The 20,994-nt window shown below is 43.8% G+C and overlaps 1 protein-coding gene and 1 long non-coding RNA gene across 2 annotated transcripts in view; one reads left to right on the forward strand and one right to left on the reverse strand.

The window, feature by feature from the left end:
- LOC133623882 (uncharacterized) overlaps positions 1–20,994 on the forward strand; it is a 130,220-nt gene that overhangs the window by 71,226 nt on the left and 38,000 nt on the right. The gene's annotated exons all lie outside the window — the stretch shown is intronic.
- LOC133623466 (melanocortin-2 receptor accessory protein 2-like) lies at positions 1,596–16,410 on the reverse strand. Its single transcript, XM_061986673.2, has 3 exons — positions 16,299–16,410; positions 16,115–16,214; positions 1,596–2,010 (listed from the first exon to the last, which is right to left on the reverse strand). Exons 1-3 carry the CDS (start codon positions 16,408–16,410, stop codon positions 1,596–1,598), a joined length of 627 nt encoding a protein of 208 aa, XP_061842657.1.

Consider the following 20,994-nt stretch of genomic DNA (forward strand, 5'->3'; position numbering starts at 1 on the left):
TTGCCCCAAGTGGAGGAGTTCAAGCTCACGAGTGAGGGAAGAGTGGAACGTGAGATCAGTGCGGCTTCTGCAGTAATGCGGACACTGCATCGATTCGTTGTGGTAAAGAAGGAGCTGCGCCGGAAGGCAAAGCTTTCAATATACCGGTTAATGTACGTTCCCATACTCACCTACAGTCATGAGCTTTGGGTTGTGACCGAAAGGACAAGATCACGGGTACAAGCGGCCGAAATTAGTTTATTCCGTTGGGTGGTGGGCCTCTCTCTTTAGAGATAGGATAAGAAGCTCAGTCATCCAGGATGAGCCAAAGTAAAGTCACTGCTCTTCCACATCGAGAGGAGTCATATGAGGTGGTTCGAGCATCGGTTCAGGAACCCCCCCGGATGCCTCCCCAGGGAGGTGTTTAGGGAGGACCGAGCTCCTGTTGGCAGGAGCTCTGTGCTTTGTCATCCTTTTGAGTTCCTGATATTTCCCTCTTGTTTTCATGTGGTTTTTTTTTTGCCTTTTGGTTCGGGACCCTTTGGGACTGTGTGACAAGGGGTGGCACTTTCGTGACTTCTGCGGTGCTTTTTTGTGAACTTCTGGATCTGCCTCCCGGGAGCCTTTTGGCCGTGGAGACCAGCTGCTGGGTCTCTGAGACACCAGAGTCCGTTTGGGGAGACTGGAGGAGATGCGAATGAAGAGACAGGGCTGCGGAGCTGGCGCCGAGCACCGGGACGGACAGGCTTCACAGTGTCTTGGCTGAATGAGCAGGTATCGGACACCTCGGTCTCCTTAGACTGCTCTTTCATCCGAACTGGACACTGGCCGAGAGTTGGTGGGCGGCCGAGGGTGGAGTCGGCTCTCTTGGTTGCTTTGTTGGGTCTGCTCCTGTCTCTGGCGATGCTCCCCCCACCCCAGCAGACGATGGCGTGGAACACCGCAGAGGTCACCACAGTGTATATGTTTTTTGTTTGTTGTTGTTTTTGTTTTACTTTTGTGGCTGTGTGTAGAAGTGGCTGGTTGCATCAGCTCTGCTCTTTTAATGTCTTTAATGTCCTTTGTGTGCTTTGATGTTTCCCTCGTACACACGTTTACGTGTGCTATGGCTATGAGTTTTTCTTCTTCCTTGGCCTCAGTCTGGACCCCCTCTTCAGGATCCCAGGTTTGGACTGAATATTTTTTTCCCCACCACCTCTGATCCCTCCGTCCCCAGCGTTTACCTGTTTCTCACCTCTTTTGTAAGGGGCGCTGGAAGTTGGCATACCCATCAGCGATCCTGTTCTGTCTCCCTGTAATGTTAGTCTGATCTTGAATGGGATTGTGCTGGAAATCTTAATTTCCCCCTCTGGGATTATTAAAGTGTTTCTGATTCTGATTCTGATAGACTATGTCCTCTGGCTGGCATGGGAACGCCTCGGGATCCCCCAGGTGGAGCTGGACGAAGTGGCTTCGGAGAGGGAAGTCTGGTCTTGTCAGCTTCGGCTGTTGGCCCCACAACCCGACTTTGGATAAGCGGAAGATGATGAACGAATGGATGGTTAATTCTGAGGTTGAGCATGTTTCCAAGCTTCTGTCATGTCCTCCAAGAAAAGTGTCTTTTCACAGCCGGATAGTCAGTGGATGTCACTTTGTGGGTCATGCTGGTTCTGGTCCAGTGTGCCGGGTGTCTCACACAGCAGGTCATCTCCCAGCGAAGAGCTGTGTTCAAAGTTGATAAAGTTTGGGATGTTGAAGTGAGACAAGAATACACAGTCTCTGTCTGGTGTCCGCTCATCTACAATCCCGAAGCCTGGGTCCTCCTGATCTATAGCTTCAGGGGGGATACTCCCTGCTTTTGGTGAACCCGTCTGCGTCTCTTCTGGTTTCTGCCTCCTCTTACTCTCTTCAGCCTCACTGATGTAGAAATTGAAGTAGGAGCGGGACTCCGGCAAGAAGGGACGACAAAAGGCTTTGTGGTTGTCATCTCTTGGTGCACTTATGTCCACAAGACCGCTCCGTGGACCATGGATGTTTTCAAAGTCTGGATTCCTGGCAAGAAACAGAGAAAATGTGATTGCAGCGTTACAAGTTTTAAAGGGGAACATTATCACAATTTCAGAAGGGTTAAAACCATTAAAAATCAGTTCCCAGTGGCTTATTTTATTTTTCGAAGTTTTTTTCAAAATTTTACCCATCACGCAATATCCCTAAAAAAAGCTTCAAAGTGCCTGATTTTAACCATCGTTATATACACCCGTCCATTTTCCTGTGACGTCACATAGTGATGCCAACACAAACAAACATGGCGCATAGAACAGCAAGCTATAGCGACATTAGCTCGGATTCAGACTAGGATTTCAGCGGCTTAAGCGATTGAACAGATTACGCATGTATTGAAACGGATGGTTGTAGTGTGGAGGCAGGTAGCGAAAACGAAATTGAAGAAGAAACTGAAGCTATTGAGCCATATCGGTTTGAACCGTATGCAAGCGAAACCGACGAAAACGACACGACAGCCAGCGACACGGGAGAAAGCGAGGACGAATTCGGCGATCGCCTTCTAACCAACGATTGGTATGTGTTTGTTTGGTATTAAAGGAAACTAACAACTATGAACTAGGTTTACAGCATATGAAATACATTTGGCAACAACATGCACTTTGAAAGTGCAGACAGCCCATTTCAGGCGCGCTAAGAACATATATTTTTCCACGATTTTAGCACTCAGGTTAACCATACCTAAATAGACACAAAATACTGCATTAAACAAGACTACCCGAATGTACTCGAATGATTGAAAAAAATAAATGTTTTTAAGCTAAATTATTGGTAAACACAGTTTATGTATAATAATTTACGTAAAACCGCGAGTAATGAATAAAGTTTTCATCAATTAATATATTCTGTAGACATACCCTCATCCGCTCTCTTTTCCTGAAAGCTGATCCGTCCAGTTTTGGAGTTGATGTCAGCATCTGCTTTGAGTGTCGCAGGATATCCACACATTCTTGCCATCTCTGTCGTAGCATAGCTTTCGTCGGTAAAGTGTGCGGAACAAACGACTGACCATTTCGTCGGCTTTCCCCACATCCTCGTATTTTGAAAAAATGTCGTCCAATTTCTTGCCACTTTCGCATCTTTGGGCCACTGGTGCAACTTGAATCCGTCCCTGTTCGTGTTGTTACACCCTCCTACAACACACCGACGAAAGTGAGAAAATGGCAGATTGCTTCCCGAGATCGAATAATCGAAAGGCGTTTAATTCGCCAAAATTCACCCATTTAGAGTTCGGAAATCGGTTAAAAAAATATATGTACTTTTTTCTGCAACATCAAGGTATATATTGACGCTTACATAAGTCTGGTGATAATGTTCCCCTTTAAAGACACAATTCTTAAGCCACATCTGTTTTAGCAATGCTTCAATTATTTTTATATTATTACTATTATATTATAATATAAATACTAATAACAGACCTCCGTTAGTGGCAGTTCTAGGATATAATTGACTTTATTCACCCCACAATGGAGACATTCTGTAAATTCTATCTATGGGTCTGGGAAACATTCTATCAGGTCAAGTTTTCTGTGATTAATTTGTTTATAAAAAAGCTTTGAGGTATATTCTGTTGCTCCAATTAATCGTTAAATGAGTGTAACTAATGACAATCTATAAAATTCGGACCGCCTGGAATGCCTGGAACTTTAAACACGTGAACATAGTTTATACACAGCCGCTGCAATAGAGCGCACATTGTTGGTTTGCTGGTGAGAGTTTTTTTAATTTTAAATTTTTCTTATTTCTATTAATGCACACATTTTAAAAGTGCAATTTCAATTATTATATTATCGGCCGATAAATGCTTTAAAATGTAATATCGGAAATTATCGGTATCGTTTTTTTTATTATCGGTATCGTTTTATTTTTATTTTTATTTTTATTTTTTATTAAATCAACATAAAAACACAAGATACACTTACAATTAGTGCACCAACCCAAAAAACCTACCTCCCCCATTTACACTCATTCACACAAAAGGGTTGTTTCTTTCTGTTATTATTATTCTGGTTCCTACATTATATATCAATATATATCAATACAGTCTGCCGGAATACAGTCCGTAAGCACACATGATTGTGCGTGCTGCTGGTCCACTAATAGTACTAACCTTTAACAGTTAATTTTACTCATTTTCATTAATTACTAGTTTCAATGTAACTGTATATTCTTTTACTTTCTTTTTTATTCAAGAAAATGTTTTTAATGTATTTATCTTATTTTATTTTATTATTATTTTTTAAAAGTACCTTATCTTCACCATACCTGGTTGTCCAAATTAGGCATAATAATGTGTTAATTCCACGACTGTATATATCAGTTGATATCGGTATCGGTAATTAAAGAGTTGGACAATATCGGGATATCGGATATCGGCAAAAAGCCATTATCGGACATCCCTAATTTCAATGTTTATAATGTGCATTTATTAGAAAAAAAAAAAGAAGTACTTTTTTCCTTTTTTTGATATGCATTGAGGCTATTTTAAGTGTTTTATCCGATTACTCTATTAATTGGCCAAACAAATAGATCAGGGGTGGGCAATTAATTTTTACCGGGGGCCGCATGAGCAACCCGAGCACTGGAGGGCCACATCGACAATATTTCAATAAAATTTTGCTCAATATTATTTTTGATATATACCGTAAGATTAATAATAATAATAATAATAATAATAATAATAATAATAATAATAATAATCCATCCATCCATCTTCTTCCGCTTATCCGAGGTCGGGTTGCGGGGGCAGCAGCTTAAGCAAGGAAGCCCAGACTTCCCTCTCCCCAGCCACTTCGTCCAGCTCTTCCTGTGGGACCCCGAGGCGTTCCCAGGCCAGCCGGGAGACATAGTCTTCCCAACGTGTCCTGGGTCTTCCCCGCGGCCTCCTACCGGTCGGACGTGCCCTAAACACCTCCCTAGGGAGGCGTTCGGGTGGCATCCTGACCAGATGCCCGAACCACCTCATCTGGCTCCTCTCGATGTGGAGGAGCAGCGGCTTTACTTTGAGCTCCCCCCGGATGGCAGAGCTTCTCACCCTATCTCTAAGGGAGAGCCCCGCCACCCGGCGGAGGAAACTCATTTCGGCCGCTTGTACCCGTGGTCTTGTCCTTTCGGTCATGACCCAAAGCTCATGACCATAGGTGAGGATGGGAACGTAGATCGACCGGTAAATTGAGAGCTTTGCCTTTCGGCTCAGCTCCTTCTTCACCACAACGGATCGATACAGCGTCCGCATTACTGAAGACGCCGCACCGATCCGCCTGTCGATCTCACGATCCACTCTTCCATCACTCGTGAACAAGACTCCGAGGTACTTGAACTCCTCCACTTGGGGCAAGGTCTCCTCCCCAACCCGGAGATGGCACTCCACCCTTTTTCCGGGCGAGAACCATGGACTCGGACTTGGAGGTGCTGATTCTCATCCCAGTCGCTTCACACTCGGCTGCGAACCGATCCAGTGAGAGCTGAAGATCCTGGCCAGATGAAGCCATCAGGACCACATCATCTGCAAAAAGCAGAGACCTAATCCTGCAGCCACCAAACCAGATCCCCTCAACGCCTTGACTGCGCCTAGAAATTCTGTCCATAAAAGTTATGAACAGAATCGGTGACAAAGGGCAGCCTTGGCGGAGTCCAACCCTCACTGGAAACGTGTCCGACTTACTGCCGGCAATGCGGACCAAGCTCTGGCACTGAGCATACAGGGAGCGGACTGCCACAATCAGACAGTCCGATACCCCATAATCTCTGAGCACTCCCCACAGGACTTCCCGAGGGACACGGTCGAATGCCTTCTCCAAGTCCACAAAACACATGTAGACTGGTTGGGCAAACTCCCATGCACCCTCAAGGACCCTGCCGAGAGTATAGAGCTGGTCCACAGTTCCACGACCAGGACGAAAACTACACTGTTCCTCCTGAATCCGAGGTTCGACTATCCGGCGTAGCCTCCTCTCCAGTACACCTGAATAGACCTTACCGGGAAGGCTGAGGAGTGTGATCCCACGATAGTTAGAACACACCCTCCGGTTCCCCTTCTTAAAGAGAGGAACCACCACCCCGGTCTGCCAATCCAGAGGTACCGCCCCCGATGTCCACGCGATGCTGCAGAGTCTTGTCAACCAAGACAGCCCCACAGCATCCAGAGCCTTAAGGAACTCCGGGCGGATCTCATCCACCCCCGGGGCCTTGCCACTGAGGAGCTTTTTAACTACCTCAGCAACCTCAGCCCCAGAAATAGAAGAGCCCACCACAGACTCCCCAGGCACTGCTTCCTCATAGGAAGACGTGTTGGTGGGATTGAGGAGGTCTTCGAAGTATTCCCTCCACCGATCCACAACATCCGCAGTCGAGGTCAGCAGAACACCATCCCCACCATACACGGTGTTGATAGTGCACTGCTTCCCCTTCCTGAGGCGGCGGATGGTGGTCCAGAATTGCTTCGAAGCCGTCCGGAAGTCGTTTTCCATGGCTTCTTAATAATAATAATAATAATAATTAATAATAATAATAATAATAATTTCATTTAACCTAACTTAACTTTATACCAAAAGCACTGCTTTGGAAATAATTTGTACCCCTTTCAGAGATCACATTTAGTTCCCCTTAAACATCCTCATGTTGCACAATGAAATGTAAGCATAGGATGAAGTGTGCATTCCTGTAACTTTCTCTCGTATCAGCATTCCATGATTAATATAAATAAATTAACATTACTAATAAATGACAGTAAAATAAGCACACGTATGACTGAGGAGTCATAGTGTACCGTATTTTCCGCACTATAAGGCGCACCGGATTATTAGCCGCACCTTCTATGAATTACATATTTCATAATTTTGTCCACCAATAAGCCGCCCCGGACTATAAGCCGCGCCTACGCTGCGCTAAAGTGAATGTCAAAAAAACGCTGCGCTAAAGTGAATGTCAAAAAAACAGTCAGATAGTTCAGTCAAACTTTAATAATATATTGAAAACCAGCGTTCTAACAACTCTGTCCCAAAATGTACGCAAATGTGCAATCACAAACATAGTAAAATTCAAAATGGTGTAGAGCAATAGTAACATAATGTTGCTCGAACGTTAATGTCACAACACACAAAATAAACATAGCGCTCACCTTCTGAAGTTATTCTTCATTCGTAAATCCTTCGAATTCTTCGTCTTCGGTGTCCGAATTGAAAAGTTGCGCAAGCGTGGTATCCAAAATGGCCGGTTCCGTCTCGTCGAAGTCATCGGGAGTCAGTGTCGCTGTTGTTCTGTGAATGCTGCCTTCCGGAAAGCTCGGACCACAGTTGTGACCGAAATATCTGCCCAGGCATTTACGATCCACTGGCAAATGTTGGCGTATGTCGTCCGGCGCTGTCTGCCCGTCTTAGTGAAGGTGTGTTCGCCTTCGGAGCTGTGTGAAAAAAGCCACCCGGCCTCTTCGCGTAAACTTCCCTTAACCACTCGCTCATCTTTTCTTCATCCATCCATCCCTTCGAGTTAGCTTTTATGATGACGCCGGCTGGAAAGGTCTCTTTTGGCAAGGTCTTCCTTTTGAATATCACCATGGGTGGAAGTTAGCATGGCAAGCTAGAACCACAGTGAAGGATGACTTCTCATTCCCTGTGGTGCGAATATTCACCGTACGTGCTCCCGTTCCACAGTGCAGTTCACAGGAATATCAGTTGCTGTGAAATACGGTAGTAATCCGTGTGCGGATGGAGAGATTGCGTCTTTTTATGAACCGGATCGCTTAGTAGATGTAAACAGGAAATGAAACGTACGGTGATATCCGCGCGTTTTTTCTTCTTCTTCCCGGGGCGGGTAGAAGAAGAAGCGCTTCCTGTTCTATGGGGGCGGGTGCTTTCCTTGGCGGTTGCTTGCGTAGAAGAAGAAGCGCTTCCTGTTCTACCGGGAAAAAAGATGGCGGCTGTTTACCGAAGTTGCGAGATCGAAACTTTATGAAAATGAATCGTAATAAAGCGCACCGGGTTATAAGGCGCACTGTCAGCTTTTGAGAAAAATTGTGGTTTTTAGGTGCGCCTTATAGTGCGGAAAATACGGTAACTTTGTGTGGTATTTGAGTTGTCCAACTTTTTGTATGGCCATGCATGCACCAGTGGTTTAGTGGTCACTGGTATGCGACAGATGACAAGTTGATTTTGGCCTGGTTTGTACGGCAGAAAATGACTAGTTTTTCGAGATAGAAGTGTTTTACTCGTGTTTTTGGTGTGGTTACGGCCGAATATAAACAGTTTTGCTCAATAAAGTGATCGATATAATTCTTGGCCTCGAAGCATCTCGATAGACGTTACAATAATTGAACGGTGTTCAATTGAACGGTGTTGACGAATGCCGTTAGGGCCGCTTGTTGTCACTGTCACTCAGAGTTGCATTGCAAAATTACACAGAATAAATGTGTTTTTATTTTGTTTAGAATTCAGATGGGATTTGATTTGGTGCGCAGAGGACGCTTGAGCAGAGCGCAATTGCGCAGGCGCGCACCTTAGAGGAAACGTTGCTTGGCAGTCCATGTCTTGTTGAAAACACGCCATTCGTCATCAACTTTTCTCTTTTTAGCGTCTCGGGAGTAAAACCGTGCATCACTTGTCGCTGTGCACCTTCACTTACAGGTTACACACGGACATACGTCCATAAATAACACTTATCAAAATAAAAGCAGCACAGTTGTATTGCGCGCACGACATAGATGTTTTTTCAACTTTATTTTGTAATTTGTGATTGCCGCTGTTCACATTCACTCACAATCACGGACGCGCATACGTCCACACGGAAGTAATACAAATAACGCTTTTCAAAACAAAAGCAGCATCGTTGTATTGCACACTCGACATAGATACTTTTTAAAATGTATTTTGTAATTTATGATTGGCCTCACGCGGGCCGGACAGGGACGCTCAAAGGGCCGGATGTGGCCCACGGGCGTAGAATGCCCAGGTCTGAAATAGATATAGGACTTGATTACTAAGATAATGAATTGTTGCAGCACATTCATCCATCTATCCATCTTCCTATTATCCGAGGTCTGGTTGTGGGGGCAGCAGCTCTACCGGTTGGACGTAGGACAAGCAAAGGCTTCCTCAATGGAATGTAGCATCCTCGCCAGAGAACTAGCGGCTAACATCTCTTCTGCAAACCCCAAAACCAGTGAAGTTGGCACGTTGTGTAATTCGTAAATAAAAACAGAATACAATGATTTGCAAATCCTTTTCAACTTATATTCAATAGAATAGACTGCAAAGACAAGATACTTAACATTCAAACTGGAAAACATTGTTCATTTTTGCAAATATTAGCTCATTTGGAATTTGATGCCTGCAACATGTTTCAAAAAAGCTGGCACAAGTGGCAAAAAGGACTGAGAAAGTTGAGGAATGCTCATCAAACACTTATTTGGAACATCCCACAGGTGAACAGGCTAATTGGGAACAGGTGGGTGCCATGATTGGGTATAAAAGCAGCTTCCATGAAATGCTCAGTCATTCACAAACAAGGACGGGGCGAGGGTCACCACTTTGTCAACAAATGTGTGAGCAAATTGTCCAACAGTTTAGGAACAACATTTCTCAACGAGCTATTGCAAGGAATTTAGGGATTTCACCATCTACGGCCCGTAATATCATCAAAAGGTTCCGAGAATTTGGAGAAATCACTGCACGTAAGCCATGATATTACAGGCCTTCGATCCCTCAGGCGGTACTGCATCAAAAAGTGACATCAGTGTGTAAAGGATATCCCCACATGGGCTCAGAAACACTTCAGAAAATCACTGTCAGTAATTACAGTTCGTCGCTACATCTGTATGTGCAAGTTAAAACTGTACTATGCAAAGCCAAAGCCATTTATCAACAACACCCAGAAACCCAAGCTAATCTAAGATGGACTGATGCAAAATGGAAAAGTGTTCTGTGGTCTGACGAGTCCACATTTCAAATTGTTTTTGGAAACTCAACGTCGTGTCTTCCGGAACAAAGAGGAAAAGAACCATCCGGATTGTTCTAGGCGCAAAGTTGAAACGCCAGCATCTGTGATGGTATGGGGGTGTATTAGTGCCCAAGACATGGGTAACTTACACATCTGTGAAGGCACCATTATTGCTGAAAGGTACATACAGGTTTTGGAGCAACATATGTTGCCATCCAAGCAACGTTATCATGGACGCCCCTGCTTATTTCAGCAAGACAATGCCAAGCCACATGTTACAACAGCGTGGCTTCATAGTAAAAGAGTGCGGGTACTAGACTGGCCTGCCTGTAGTCCAGACCTGTCTCCCATTGAAAATGTGTGGCGCATTATGAAGCCTAAACTAGCACAACGGAGACCCCCGGACTGTTGAACAACTTAAGCTGTACATCAAGCAAGAATGGGAAAGAATTCCACCTGAAAAGCTTCAAAAATGGCTCTCCTCAGTTCCCAAACGTTTACTGAGTGTTGTTAAAAGGAAAGGCCATGTAACACAGTGGTAACAATGCCCATGTGACAACTTTTTTGCAATGTGTTGCTGCCATTAAATTCTAAGTTAATGATTATTTGTTTCGGTACTTTGCACTATTGACTTTCATTTCATTTCATTTTTATTTATCTCCTTCATTGATGTGCATCTTTGATCGCTAGACAAGTATACCTCAATTATTCAATTATACATTTACATACCAATGCCTGCGAAGGAGCAGGATGAAGAAAAATCTTATATTTTCCTGCCCCCTTCAACATAATACGTAGTCTTATTTAATGATATCATATAAACCAACAATTACATCCAAATATAATGAAAACAAACAAAAAAACACAACAAGTGCAAAACGTCATGAAGTACAAACCGAACAAAACAAAAAAAAAGTAATATACACCTCACGGGATGATACAAAACAAATACAAAACCAGGCAAAAAATAAGTAAAATAATAAATATAAAGCAAAATGTAAACACTTTATGGCTGTCGATATGATTTTATTGTTCTGTCTTTATATATTTTTTTCAATTGGAATATATTTTTTACAATCTTTTATCTCATTGTAAAGAGAATTCCATCGTTTAACCCCCACCACTGATATGCACATTTGTTTTAAAGTTGTCTTTGAATACTGATGTTGGAAATGACCTTTTCTTCTATGCTCTTCATTCTCAGAAGTGACGACAAACATTTTTTGTAAATTTGCTGGTAAAGTTTTACTTTTAGCCTTAAACATGACACATAATGTCTGTAACTTTACTAGCTCCTGTAATTTCAATAAACCCGAATTAATAAATAATATGTTAGTGTGTTCTAAGTAATCTACTTTATGAATAATCCTTATAGCTCTTTTCTGTAGTTTATACAATGCCTTTATGTTACTTTTATATGTGTTCCCCCACACTTCCACACAGTAGCTGATATATGGCAATATTAGTGCACAATACAATGTACGCATTGCCCTATAATCTAACACATATTTTACCTTATTTAATATAAAAATACTCTTCGACATCTTTTTCCGTACATGTACAATATGAAATTTCAATATAATAGTTGTATGTAATAAAGGAGAATAAGGAATAACTTAAATACAAACCCCGTTTCCATATGAGTTGGGAAATTGTGTTAGATGTAAATATAAACGGAATACAATGATTTGCAAATCCTTTTCAACCCATATTCAATTGAATGCACTACAAAGACAAGATATTTGATGTTCAAACTCATAAACTTTTTTTATTTTTTTGCAAATAATAATTAACTTAGAATTTCATGGCTGCAACACGTGCCAAAGTAGTTGGGAAAGGGCATGTTCACCACTGTGTTACATGGCCTTTCCTTTTAACAACACTCAGTAAACGTTTGGGAACTGAGGAGACACATTTTTTAAGCTTCTCGGGTGGAATTCTTTCCCATTCTTGCTTGATGTACAGCTTAAGTTGTTCAACAGTCCGGGGGTCTCCGTTATGGTATTTTAGGCTTCATAATGCGCCACACATTTTCAATGGGAGACAGGTCTGGACTACAGGCAGGCCTGTCTGGGACCCGCACTCTTTTACTATGAAGCCACGTTGATGTAACACGTGGCTTGGCATTGTCTTGCTGAAATAAGCAGGGACGTCCATGGTAACGTTGCTTGGATGGTAACATATGTTACTCCAAAAGCTGTATGTACCTTTCAGCATCATTGGCGCCTTCACAGATGTGTAAGTTACCCATGTCTTGGGCACTAATACACCCCCATACCATCACAGATGCTGGCTTTTCAACTTTGCGCCTATAACAATCCGGATAGTTCCTTTCCTCTTTGGTCCGGAGGACAAGACATCCACAGTTTCCAAAAACAATTTGAAATGTGGACTCTTCAGACCACAGAACACTTTTCCACTTTGTATCAGTCCATCTTAGATGAGCTCAGGCCCAGCGAAGCTGACGGCGTTTCTGGGTGTTGTTGATAAACGGTTTTCGCCTTGCATAGGAGAGTTTTAACTTGCACTTACAGATGTAGCGACCAACTGTAGTTACTGATAGTGGGTTTCTGAAGCCCATGTGGTGATATCCTTTACACACTGATGTCGCTTGTTGATGCAGTACAGCCTGAGGGATTGAAGGTCACGGGCTTAGCTGCTCACGTGCAGTGATTTCTCCAGATTCTCTGAACCCTTTGATGATATTACGGACCGTAGATGGTGAAATCTCTAAATTCCTTGCAATTGCTGGTTGAGAAAGGTTTTTCTTAAACTGTTCAACAATTTGCTCACGCATTTGTTGACAAAGTGGTGACCCTCGCCCCATCCTTGTTTGTGAATGACTGAGCATTTTGTCAGGCTTGCCCCTGACAGTTTGGTTGTGTTTTAGTTTTTCCTCTGTGTGTGTAGTATTTCCTGTCAGCGCTCTTGTTTTGGTTCTGTTTCCTGTTTCTCCCTGAGTGCTGTGTCCCCTCAGCTGTGGCTGATTGGCACCTGGCCACACCTGGTGTCAATCAGCCAGCTGCTATTTATACCTGCCCTACCCTCTAGTCACTGCTGGATTATTGTCGATGTCATTGTCATTACTACCTGTCTTAACACTTGTCGGTGTAGCTCTGTCTACTTTTGTTTCACTCTGCTCATGTCCTAGTTCCTTCGTGTCACAGTAAGTGTTTTTCTTTCTTGTCCAAAGTTAGCCTCTGTGCTATTTTAGTTCATAACCAAGTTTGTTCTCCGCCTTGTGCGCGCCTTTTGTTACCCTTTTGTTTGTTGTTTTGCCTTAGTGTTTAATTAAATCATGTTTTCTTGCACAATGCCTTCCGCCTTCTCTGCATCTTGGGGTTCGGCACCTACAATTCCTGACACATTTCATGGAATCTAATTGTATACCCAATCATGGCACCCACCTGTTCCCAATTAGCCTGTTCACCTGTGGGATGTTCCAAATAAGTGTTTGATGAGCATTCCTCAACTTTATCAGTATTTATTGCCACCTTCCCCAACTTTTTTGTCACGTGTTGCTGGCATCAAATTCTAAAGTTAATGATTATTTGCAGAAACAAAAATGTTTATCAGTTTCATCATCAAATATGTTGTCTTTGTAGCATATTCAACTGAATATGGGTTGAAAATGATTTGCAAATCATTGTATTCCGTTTATATCTACATCTAACACAATTTCCCAACTCATATGGAAACGGGGTTTGTATTTAATTGAATAACTGTGATAAAAATGTAATAATTTATTGATCTTGAAAATTTTAAGTATCAGTATCAGCATTGGGTTGACCATTTCTGCCCCTGTAACTACTTGATATTGGATTGATAGTCACATTTGGAGTAACGCCCAAATCTAATGTCAAGTAGAGATTAATTAAATAATTGATTATGGTTTTCTTATTGGAAATGATTGCAACGTAACCTTGTTGATGGCAAATCAATACACATGTTGATGGTTGAAGGACAACAGACCACTTGTGGACTTGGAGAAGGCATTCGACCGTGTCCCTCGGGAAGTCCTGTGGGGAGTGCTCAGAGAGTATGGGGTATCGGACTGTCTGATTGTGGCGGTCCGCTCCCTGTATGATCAGTGTCAGAGCTTGGTCCGCATTGCCGGCAGTAAGTCGGACACGTTTCCAGTGAGGGTTGGACTCCGCCAAGGCTGCCCTTTGTCACCGATTCTGTTCATAACTTTTATGGACAGAAGTTCTAGGCGCAGTCAAGGCTTTGAGGGGATCTGGTTTGGTGGCTGCAGGATTAGGTCTCTGCTTTTTGCAGATGATGTGGTCCTGATGGCTTCATCTGGCCAGGATCTTCAGCTCTCACTGGATCGGTTCGCAGCCGAGTGTGAAGCGACTGGGATGAGAATCAGCACCTCCAAGTCCGAGTCCATGGTTCTCGCCCGGAAAAGTGTGGAGTGCCATCTCCGGGTTGGGGAGGAGACCATGCCCCAAGTGGAGGAGTTCAAGTACCTCGGAGTCTTGTTCACGAGTGAGGGAAGAGTGGATCGTGAGATCGACAGGCGGATCGGTGCGGCGTCTTCAGTAATGCGGACGCTGTATTGATCCGTTGTGGTGAAGAAGGAGCTGAGCCGGAAGGCAAAGATCTCAATTTATCGGTCGATCTACGTTCCCATCCTCACCTATGGTCATGAGCTTTGGGTTATGACCGAAAGGACAAGATCACGGGTACAAGCGGCCGAAATGAGTTTCCTCCGCCGGGTGGCGGGTCTCTCCCTTAGAGATAGGGTGAGAAGCTCTGCCATCCGGGAGGGGCGCAAAGTAAAGCCGCTGCTCCTCCACATGGAGAGGAGCCAAATGAGGTGGTTCGAGCATCTGGTCAGGATGCCACCCGAACGCCTCCCTAGGGAGGTGTTTAGGGCATGTCCAACCGGTAGGAGGCCACGGGGATGACCCAGGACACGTTGGGAAGACTACGTCTCCCGGCTGGCCTGGGAACGCCTCCGGATCCCCCAGGAAGAGGGAAGTCTGGGCTTCCCTGCTTAGGCTGCTGCCCCCGCGACCCGACCTCGGATAAGCGGACGAAAATGGATGGATGGATGGATGAAATGAAACATCCTGGGTCTTCCCTGTGGCCTCCTACCGGTCGGACGTGCCCTAAACACCTCCCTAGGGAGGCGTTCGGGTGGCATCCTGACCAGATGCCCGAACCACCTCATCTGGCTCCTCTCGATGTGGAGGAGCACCGGCTTTACTTTGAGCTCCTCCCGCATGACAGAGCTTCTCACCCAATCTCTAAGGGAGAGACCCGCCACCCGGCGGAGGAAGCTCATTTCGGCCGCTTGTACCCGTGATCTTGTCCTTTCGGTCATAACCCAAAGCTCATGACCATAGGTAGATTGACCGGAAAATTGAGAGCTTTGCCTTCCGGCTCAGCTCCTTCTTCACCACAACGGATCGATCCACCTGTCGATCTCACGATCCACTCTTCCCTCACTCGTGAACAAGACTCCAAGATACTTGAACTCCTCCACTTGGGGCAAGATCTCCTCCCCAACCCGGACATGGCACTCCACCCTCTTCCGGGCGAGAACCATGGACTCGTACTTGGAGGTGCTGATTCCCCTCCCAGACGCTTCACACTCTGCTGCGAACCGATCCAGTGAGCGCTGAAGATCCTGGCCAGATGAAGCCATCAGGACCACATCATCTGCAAAAATCAGAGACCTAATCCTGCAGCCACCAAACCGGATCCCCTCAACGCCTTGACTGGGCCTAAAAATTCTGTCCATAAAAGTTATGAACAGAATCGGTGACAAAGGGCGGCCTTGGCAGAGTCCAACCCTCACTGGAAATGTGTCTGACTTACTGCCGGCAAGGCGGACCAAGCTCTGACACTGAAGACACCACACCGATCCACCTGTCGATCTCACGATCCACTCTTCCCTCACTCGTGAACAAGACCCCTGAGGTACTTGAACTCCTCCACATTGGGAAGACTATGTGAACGCCTCGGGATCCCCCCGGGAAGAGGTGGACGAAGTGGCTGGGGAGAGGAAAGTCTGGGCTTCCCTGCTTTGGCTGTTGCCCCCGCGACCCGACCTCGGATAAGCGGAAGAAAATGGATGGATGGACGGATGAAATGAAACGTGTGTCGGGGGAGAGAAAAGTCTTTTTTTTTTTCTTTTTTTTTTTTTACTCACTCTTGGTGTGGAGCTCCAGTCTTGGTGAGCAGCAGGAGAAGAAAGAACATAAAAATAACAAACACTGCAAGTCCAACCCAGAATCCGATTACTATGGAGTCTACAATGAGAGGACATACATACATACATACGTATGTGAAGTATTGACTTGAAGATGAACACTAATTACTTGCAGAAATCTCACATCTGTGCGCTTTGAGTCCTTCAAAAGAGACGGGCTCCTCGTCGTAGTACTCATATTGCCACACGTAGTCGCTGCGCCGCGCACTGCTTTGGCTCCGGTTGTGCGAACTCATGTCATCCTTGAAGGCAGTCGACAAGATGACAATGAATTCCAAATTATATGAAAAAGAAGGAGTTGATATAAAAAAAACCAAAACATAAAGTTTACCTTTCTCCTGTAGGATGTCCTCTGTGCTGAAAATCTTTTGGCTGGTTACGTTGGTGGAGTTAATGTGTAAAAATTAATGAAAACAGAATATCCATAGGTAGAAATGAATCACGCCGTGCAAATCCCTCATCGGTCCGGTTAACGTGAGAGGTGAAGAAGGAGCTGCCTCTCGGTGTGCAAGCGTCGTGGCTCACTGACGGAAAAAGACCCGCAACAACAACTCCTCATACCCTCTCTCGATGTGGGCGGGCAAAAGTGTGGAGGTATTATTGAAGCGGAATTATTTGCAGACCCGTATCTCAATCTGTGCGCGTGTAATCCAATGTGTGTATTAATACATCAATCAGATTGTGTGTATTACTGTGTTTTAAGTTGTCTTAAAGGCCTACTGAAATGGGATTTTCTTATTTAAACGGGGATAGCAGGTCCATTCTATGTGTCATACTTGATCATTTCGCGATATTGCCATATTTTTGCTGAAAGGATTTAGTAGAGAACATCGACGATAAAGTTTGCAACTTTTGCCTGTACCGGAAGTAGCAGACGAGTAGCGTGACGTCACAGGTTGTGGAGCTCCTCACATCCGCACATTGTTTACAATCATGGCCACCAGCAGCGAGAGCGATTCGGACCGAGAACGCGACGATTTCCCCATTAATTTGAGCGAGGATGAAAGATTCGTGGATGAGGAAAGTGAGAATGAAGAACTAGAGGGCAGTGGGAGCGATTCAGATAGGGAAGATGCCGTGAGAGGCGGGTGGGACCTGATATTCAGCTGGGAATGACTAAAACAGTAAATAAACACAAGACATATATATACTCTATTAGCCACAACACAACCAGGCTTATATTTAATATGCCACAAATTAATCCCGCATAACAAACACCTCCTGTCCATATAACCCGCCAATACAACTCAAACACCTGCACAACACACTCAATCCCACAGCCCAAAGTACCGTTCACCTCCCCAAAGTTCATACAGCACACATATTTCCCCAAAGTCCCCAAAGTTACGTACGTGACATGCACATAGCGGCACGCACGTACGGGCAAGCGATCAAATGTTTGGAAGCCGCAGCTGCATGCGTACTCACGGTACCGCGTCTGCGCATCCAACTCAAAGTCCTCCTGGTAAGAGTCTCTGTTGTCCCAGTTCTCCACAGGCCAATGGTAAAGCTTGACTGTCATCTTCCGGGAATGTAAACAATGCAACACTGGCTGTGTTTGTGTTGTTGCCGCAGTCAGCCGCAATACACCGCTTCCCACCTACAGCTTTCTTCTTTGCTGTCTCCATTGTTCATTGAACTAATTTTAAAAGATTTACCAACACAGATGTCCAGAATACTGTGGAATTTTGCGATGAAAACAGATGACTCAATAGCTGGCCACCATGCTGTCCCAAAATGTCCTCTACAATCCGTGACGTCACACGCTGACGTCATCATACCGAGACGTTTTCAGCAGGATATTTCACGCGAAATTTAAAATTGCACTTTAGTAAGCTAACCCGGCTGTATTGGCATGTGTTGCAATGTTAAGATTTCATCATTGATATATAAACTATCAGACTGCGTGGTCGGTAGTAGTGGGTTTCAGTAGGCCTTTAAGAACCCTCGATAGGCTGCCAAATTACCGTATTTTCCTTCCGGACTATTCTATAAAGTACCAATGATTGACACTGACACTGATAATTTTTGTTCAGGGGATGACTCAAATCAATTGCAGGAAGTCATTATGGAAGAAATGAGTAAACTAAAAACTTGGTTTGACTTCAATAAATTGTCATTAAACTTGACTAAGACTAAGTTAATGCTGTTTGGAAAGAGGACACGTGAAACAAGGGTGCAGATACAAACAGATGGGGTGGATATTGAAATGGTTTTTGAAATAAAATTCCTTGGAGTTACAATAGACGATCAAACTAACTGGAAATGGCATATAAAACATGTACAATCTAAGCTGTCAAGAAGCATCTCAGTAATAAATAAAGCAAAGCAGGTTCTGGATCGCAGACTTAACCTACTGTGTGGAAGTCTGGGGGGATAATTATAAAAGCTCATTAAACTCAATAACTATTCTTCAGAAAAAAGCTGTACGCATCATCAGCAAGGTTGGATATCTGGACCATACTCACTCACTATTCCTACAGTCAAAAATATTGAAATTTAATGATATTATTTTGGATCAAACTGCACAAATAATGTATAAAGACAAAATACATGAACTCCCAGGAAGCATTCAAAAATTGTTCAGCACACGAGAGGGTGGTTATAATTTAAGGGGGAATTTTAATTTCAAAATGCTTATTTATACAAACCCCGTTTCCATAAGAGTTGAGAAATTGTGTTAGATGTAAATATAAACGGAATACAATGATTTGCAAATCCTTTTCAACCCATATTCAATTGAATGCACTACAAAGACAACATATTTGATGTTCAAACTCATAAACTTTATTTCTTTTTTGCAAATAATAATTAACTTAGAATTTCATGGCTGCAACACGTGCCAAAGTAGTTGGGAAAGGGCATGTTCACCACTGTGTTACATGGCCTTTCCTTTTAACAACACTCAGTAAACTTTTGGGAACTGAGGAGACACATTTTTTAAGCTTCTCAGGTGGAATTATTTCCCATTCTTGCTTGATGTACAGCTTAAGTTGTTCAACAGTCCGGGGGTCTCCGTTGTGCTATTTTAGGCTTCATAATGCGCCACACATTTTCAATGGGAGACAGGTCTGGACTACAGGCAGGCCAGTCTAGTACCCGCACTCTTTTACTATGAAGCCACGTTGATGTAACACGTGGCTTGGCATTGTCTTGCTGAAATAAGCAGGGGCGTCCATGGTAACGTTGCTTGGATGGCAACATATGTTGCTCCAAAACCTGTATGTACCTTTCAGCATTAGTGGCGCCTTCACAGATGTGTAAGTTACCCATGTCTTGGGCACTAATACACCTCCGTACCATCACAGATGCTGGCTTTTCAACTTTGCGCCTATAACAATATGCTCACCACTCGTCGGCGCCTTGCAGCCACTGATCATGGTATTCTGCGGTGGACAACGCTCGAACACTTTCTCACACAATTGAACCCTTTCTCACGCTACACTCCACACTTGACATTTCTCACGCTTATATTCCCCATTCACTACACTATATTTTTTTCATAATAATAAACTTTGGTTTCAGCAGCTTGCCGTAGATCAGAACTGGGCAAATATTTTGACTCGGGTGCCACATTAAGAGAGAAAAATTTGTCTGGGGAGGGGCGATGTGTATGTGTGTATAAATTATATGTACACATTTCGCTGTAAAAACCTGCTGTACAGTATGGATGTTTGGGTCCCTTTTTTTCAGGAACACTAATACCAAAAGTCACAATGTCCGATAGAATTCTAAAAACGTTATGACAGACCACCTCAAAAAAAACGAAATGGAATTTTACAGTTTTTCACTGAATGGGGCACCCAAAATGTACATGAATATAAAGAAGGTGGGATTTAAAATATTAACTATGAACAATAAAACACTGAATATTAACAACATATGAACGTCGCTCCTATTTTACTTCTCAGACAAAGCAAAACACAATAAAAATGTAAAAAAACAGCAAAATATGAATGCAAAGTGTAATAAATTGTTATGGTTACACAGAGGGAGATGACGGCTCAGACACCAGGGGATCGTGATGTTCAAAGATTTATTATATATATATATATATATATATATATATATATATATATATATATATATATATATATATATATATATATATATATATATATAATAACAAACAATACTACTAAACTATAGAATGGAGTGTGTGACCAAAATCCAAGAGTGTGTGGTGTAAGACTGTGTGTAATTAATTGTTGTGTATTACCGAGTGTTGATGAGAGAGAGAGGGAGAGAAGCGGCAAGGTCCGTGTCCAGGCGAGGGTCGAGGATAGGGGCGAGGCAGCGTAGTCCGTGTCCGAGCAGGGGTCGAGGAACGAGGGAGGCAGTCAGAATCCAGAGGGGAACGACAGGAGATCACGACGGGAAAACTCGGGAAAGCACTGTGGGAGATCAACAAAGGACACCAGACACGGAGGGAAACGCAGAGAGCATAAAGCTAGTGTCGGCTTACGGTACACAATAGAGAACTAAGTTCCCGCATGGATCCTTGGGTCCACTGGTCCTTTATATAGCTCCCTCTCATCAGGTCCAGGTGCGCTGATTTGTGATCGTCCGCAGGCTGGAATGCGCCCTGGCCGTGACATAAACACCTATAATATGATATATTATCACGTAAAAATCTGCTTCCGGACACATGCGTTTAGGGCTGGCTGCTCTGAAAACAAACCCCGCCCACTCTGCTTTGTTCCTGGTCTGAGTTGCTGTGACGCAGATTACCGTAATAACTCCTATAACACTCAAAAGCGCAGATTTCGACCATTACTATAGTTCAAGACTTACGGTCATTTAAAACCAGCTCTGCACAT

Source organism: Nerophis lumbriciformis, linkage group LG26 (assembly GCF_033978685.3).
Source record: "Nerophis lumbriciformis linkage group LG26, RoL_Nlum_v2.1, whole genome shotgun sequence".
In the NCBI taxonomy this organism is placed as follows: Eukaryota; Metazoa; Chordata; class Actinopteri; order Syngnathiformes; family Syngnathidae; genus Nerophis; species Nerophis lumbriciformis.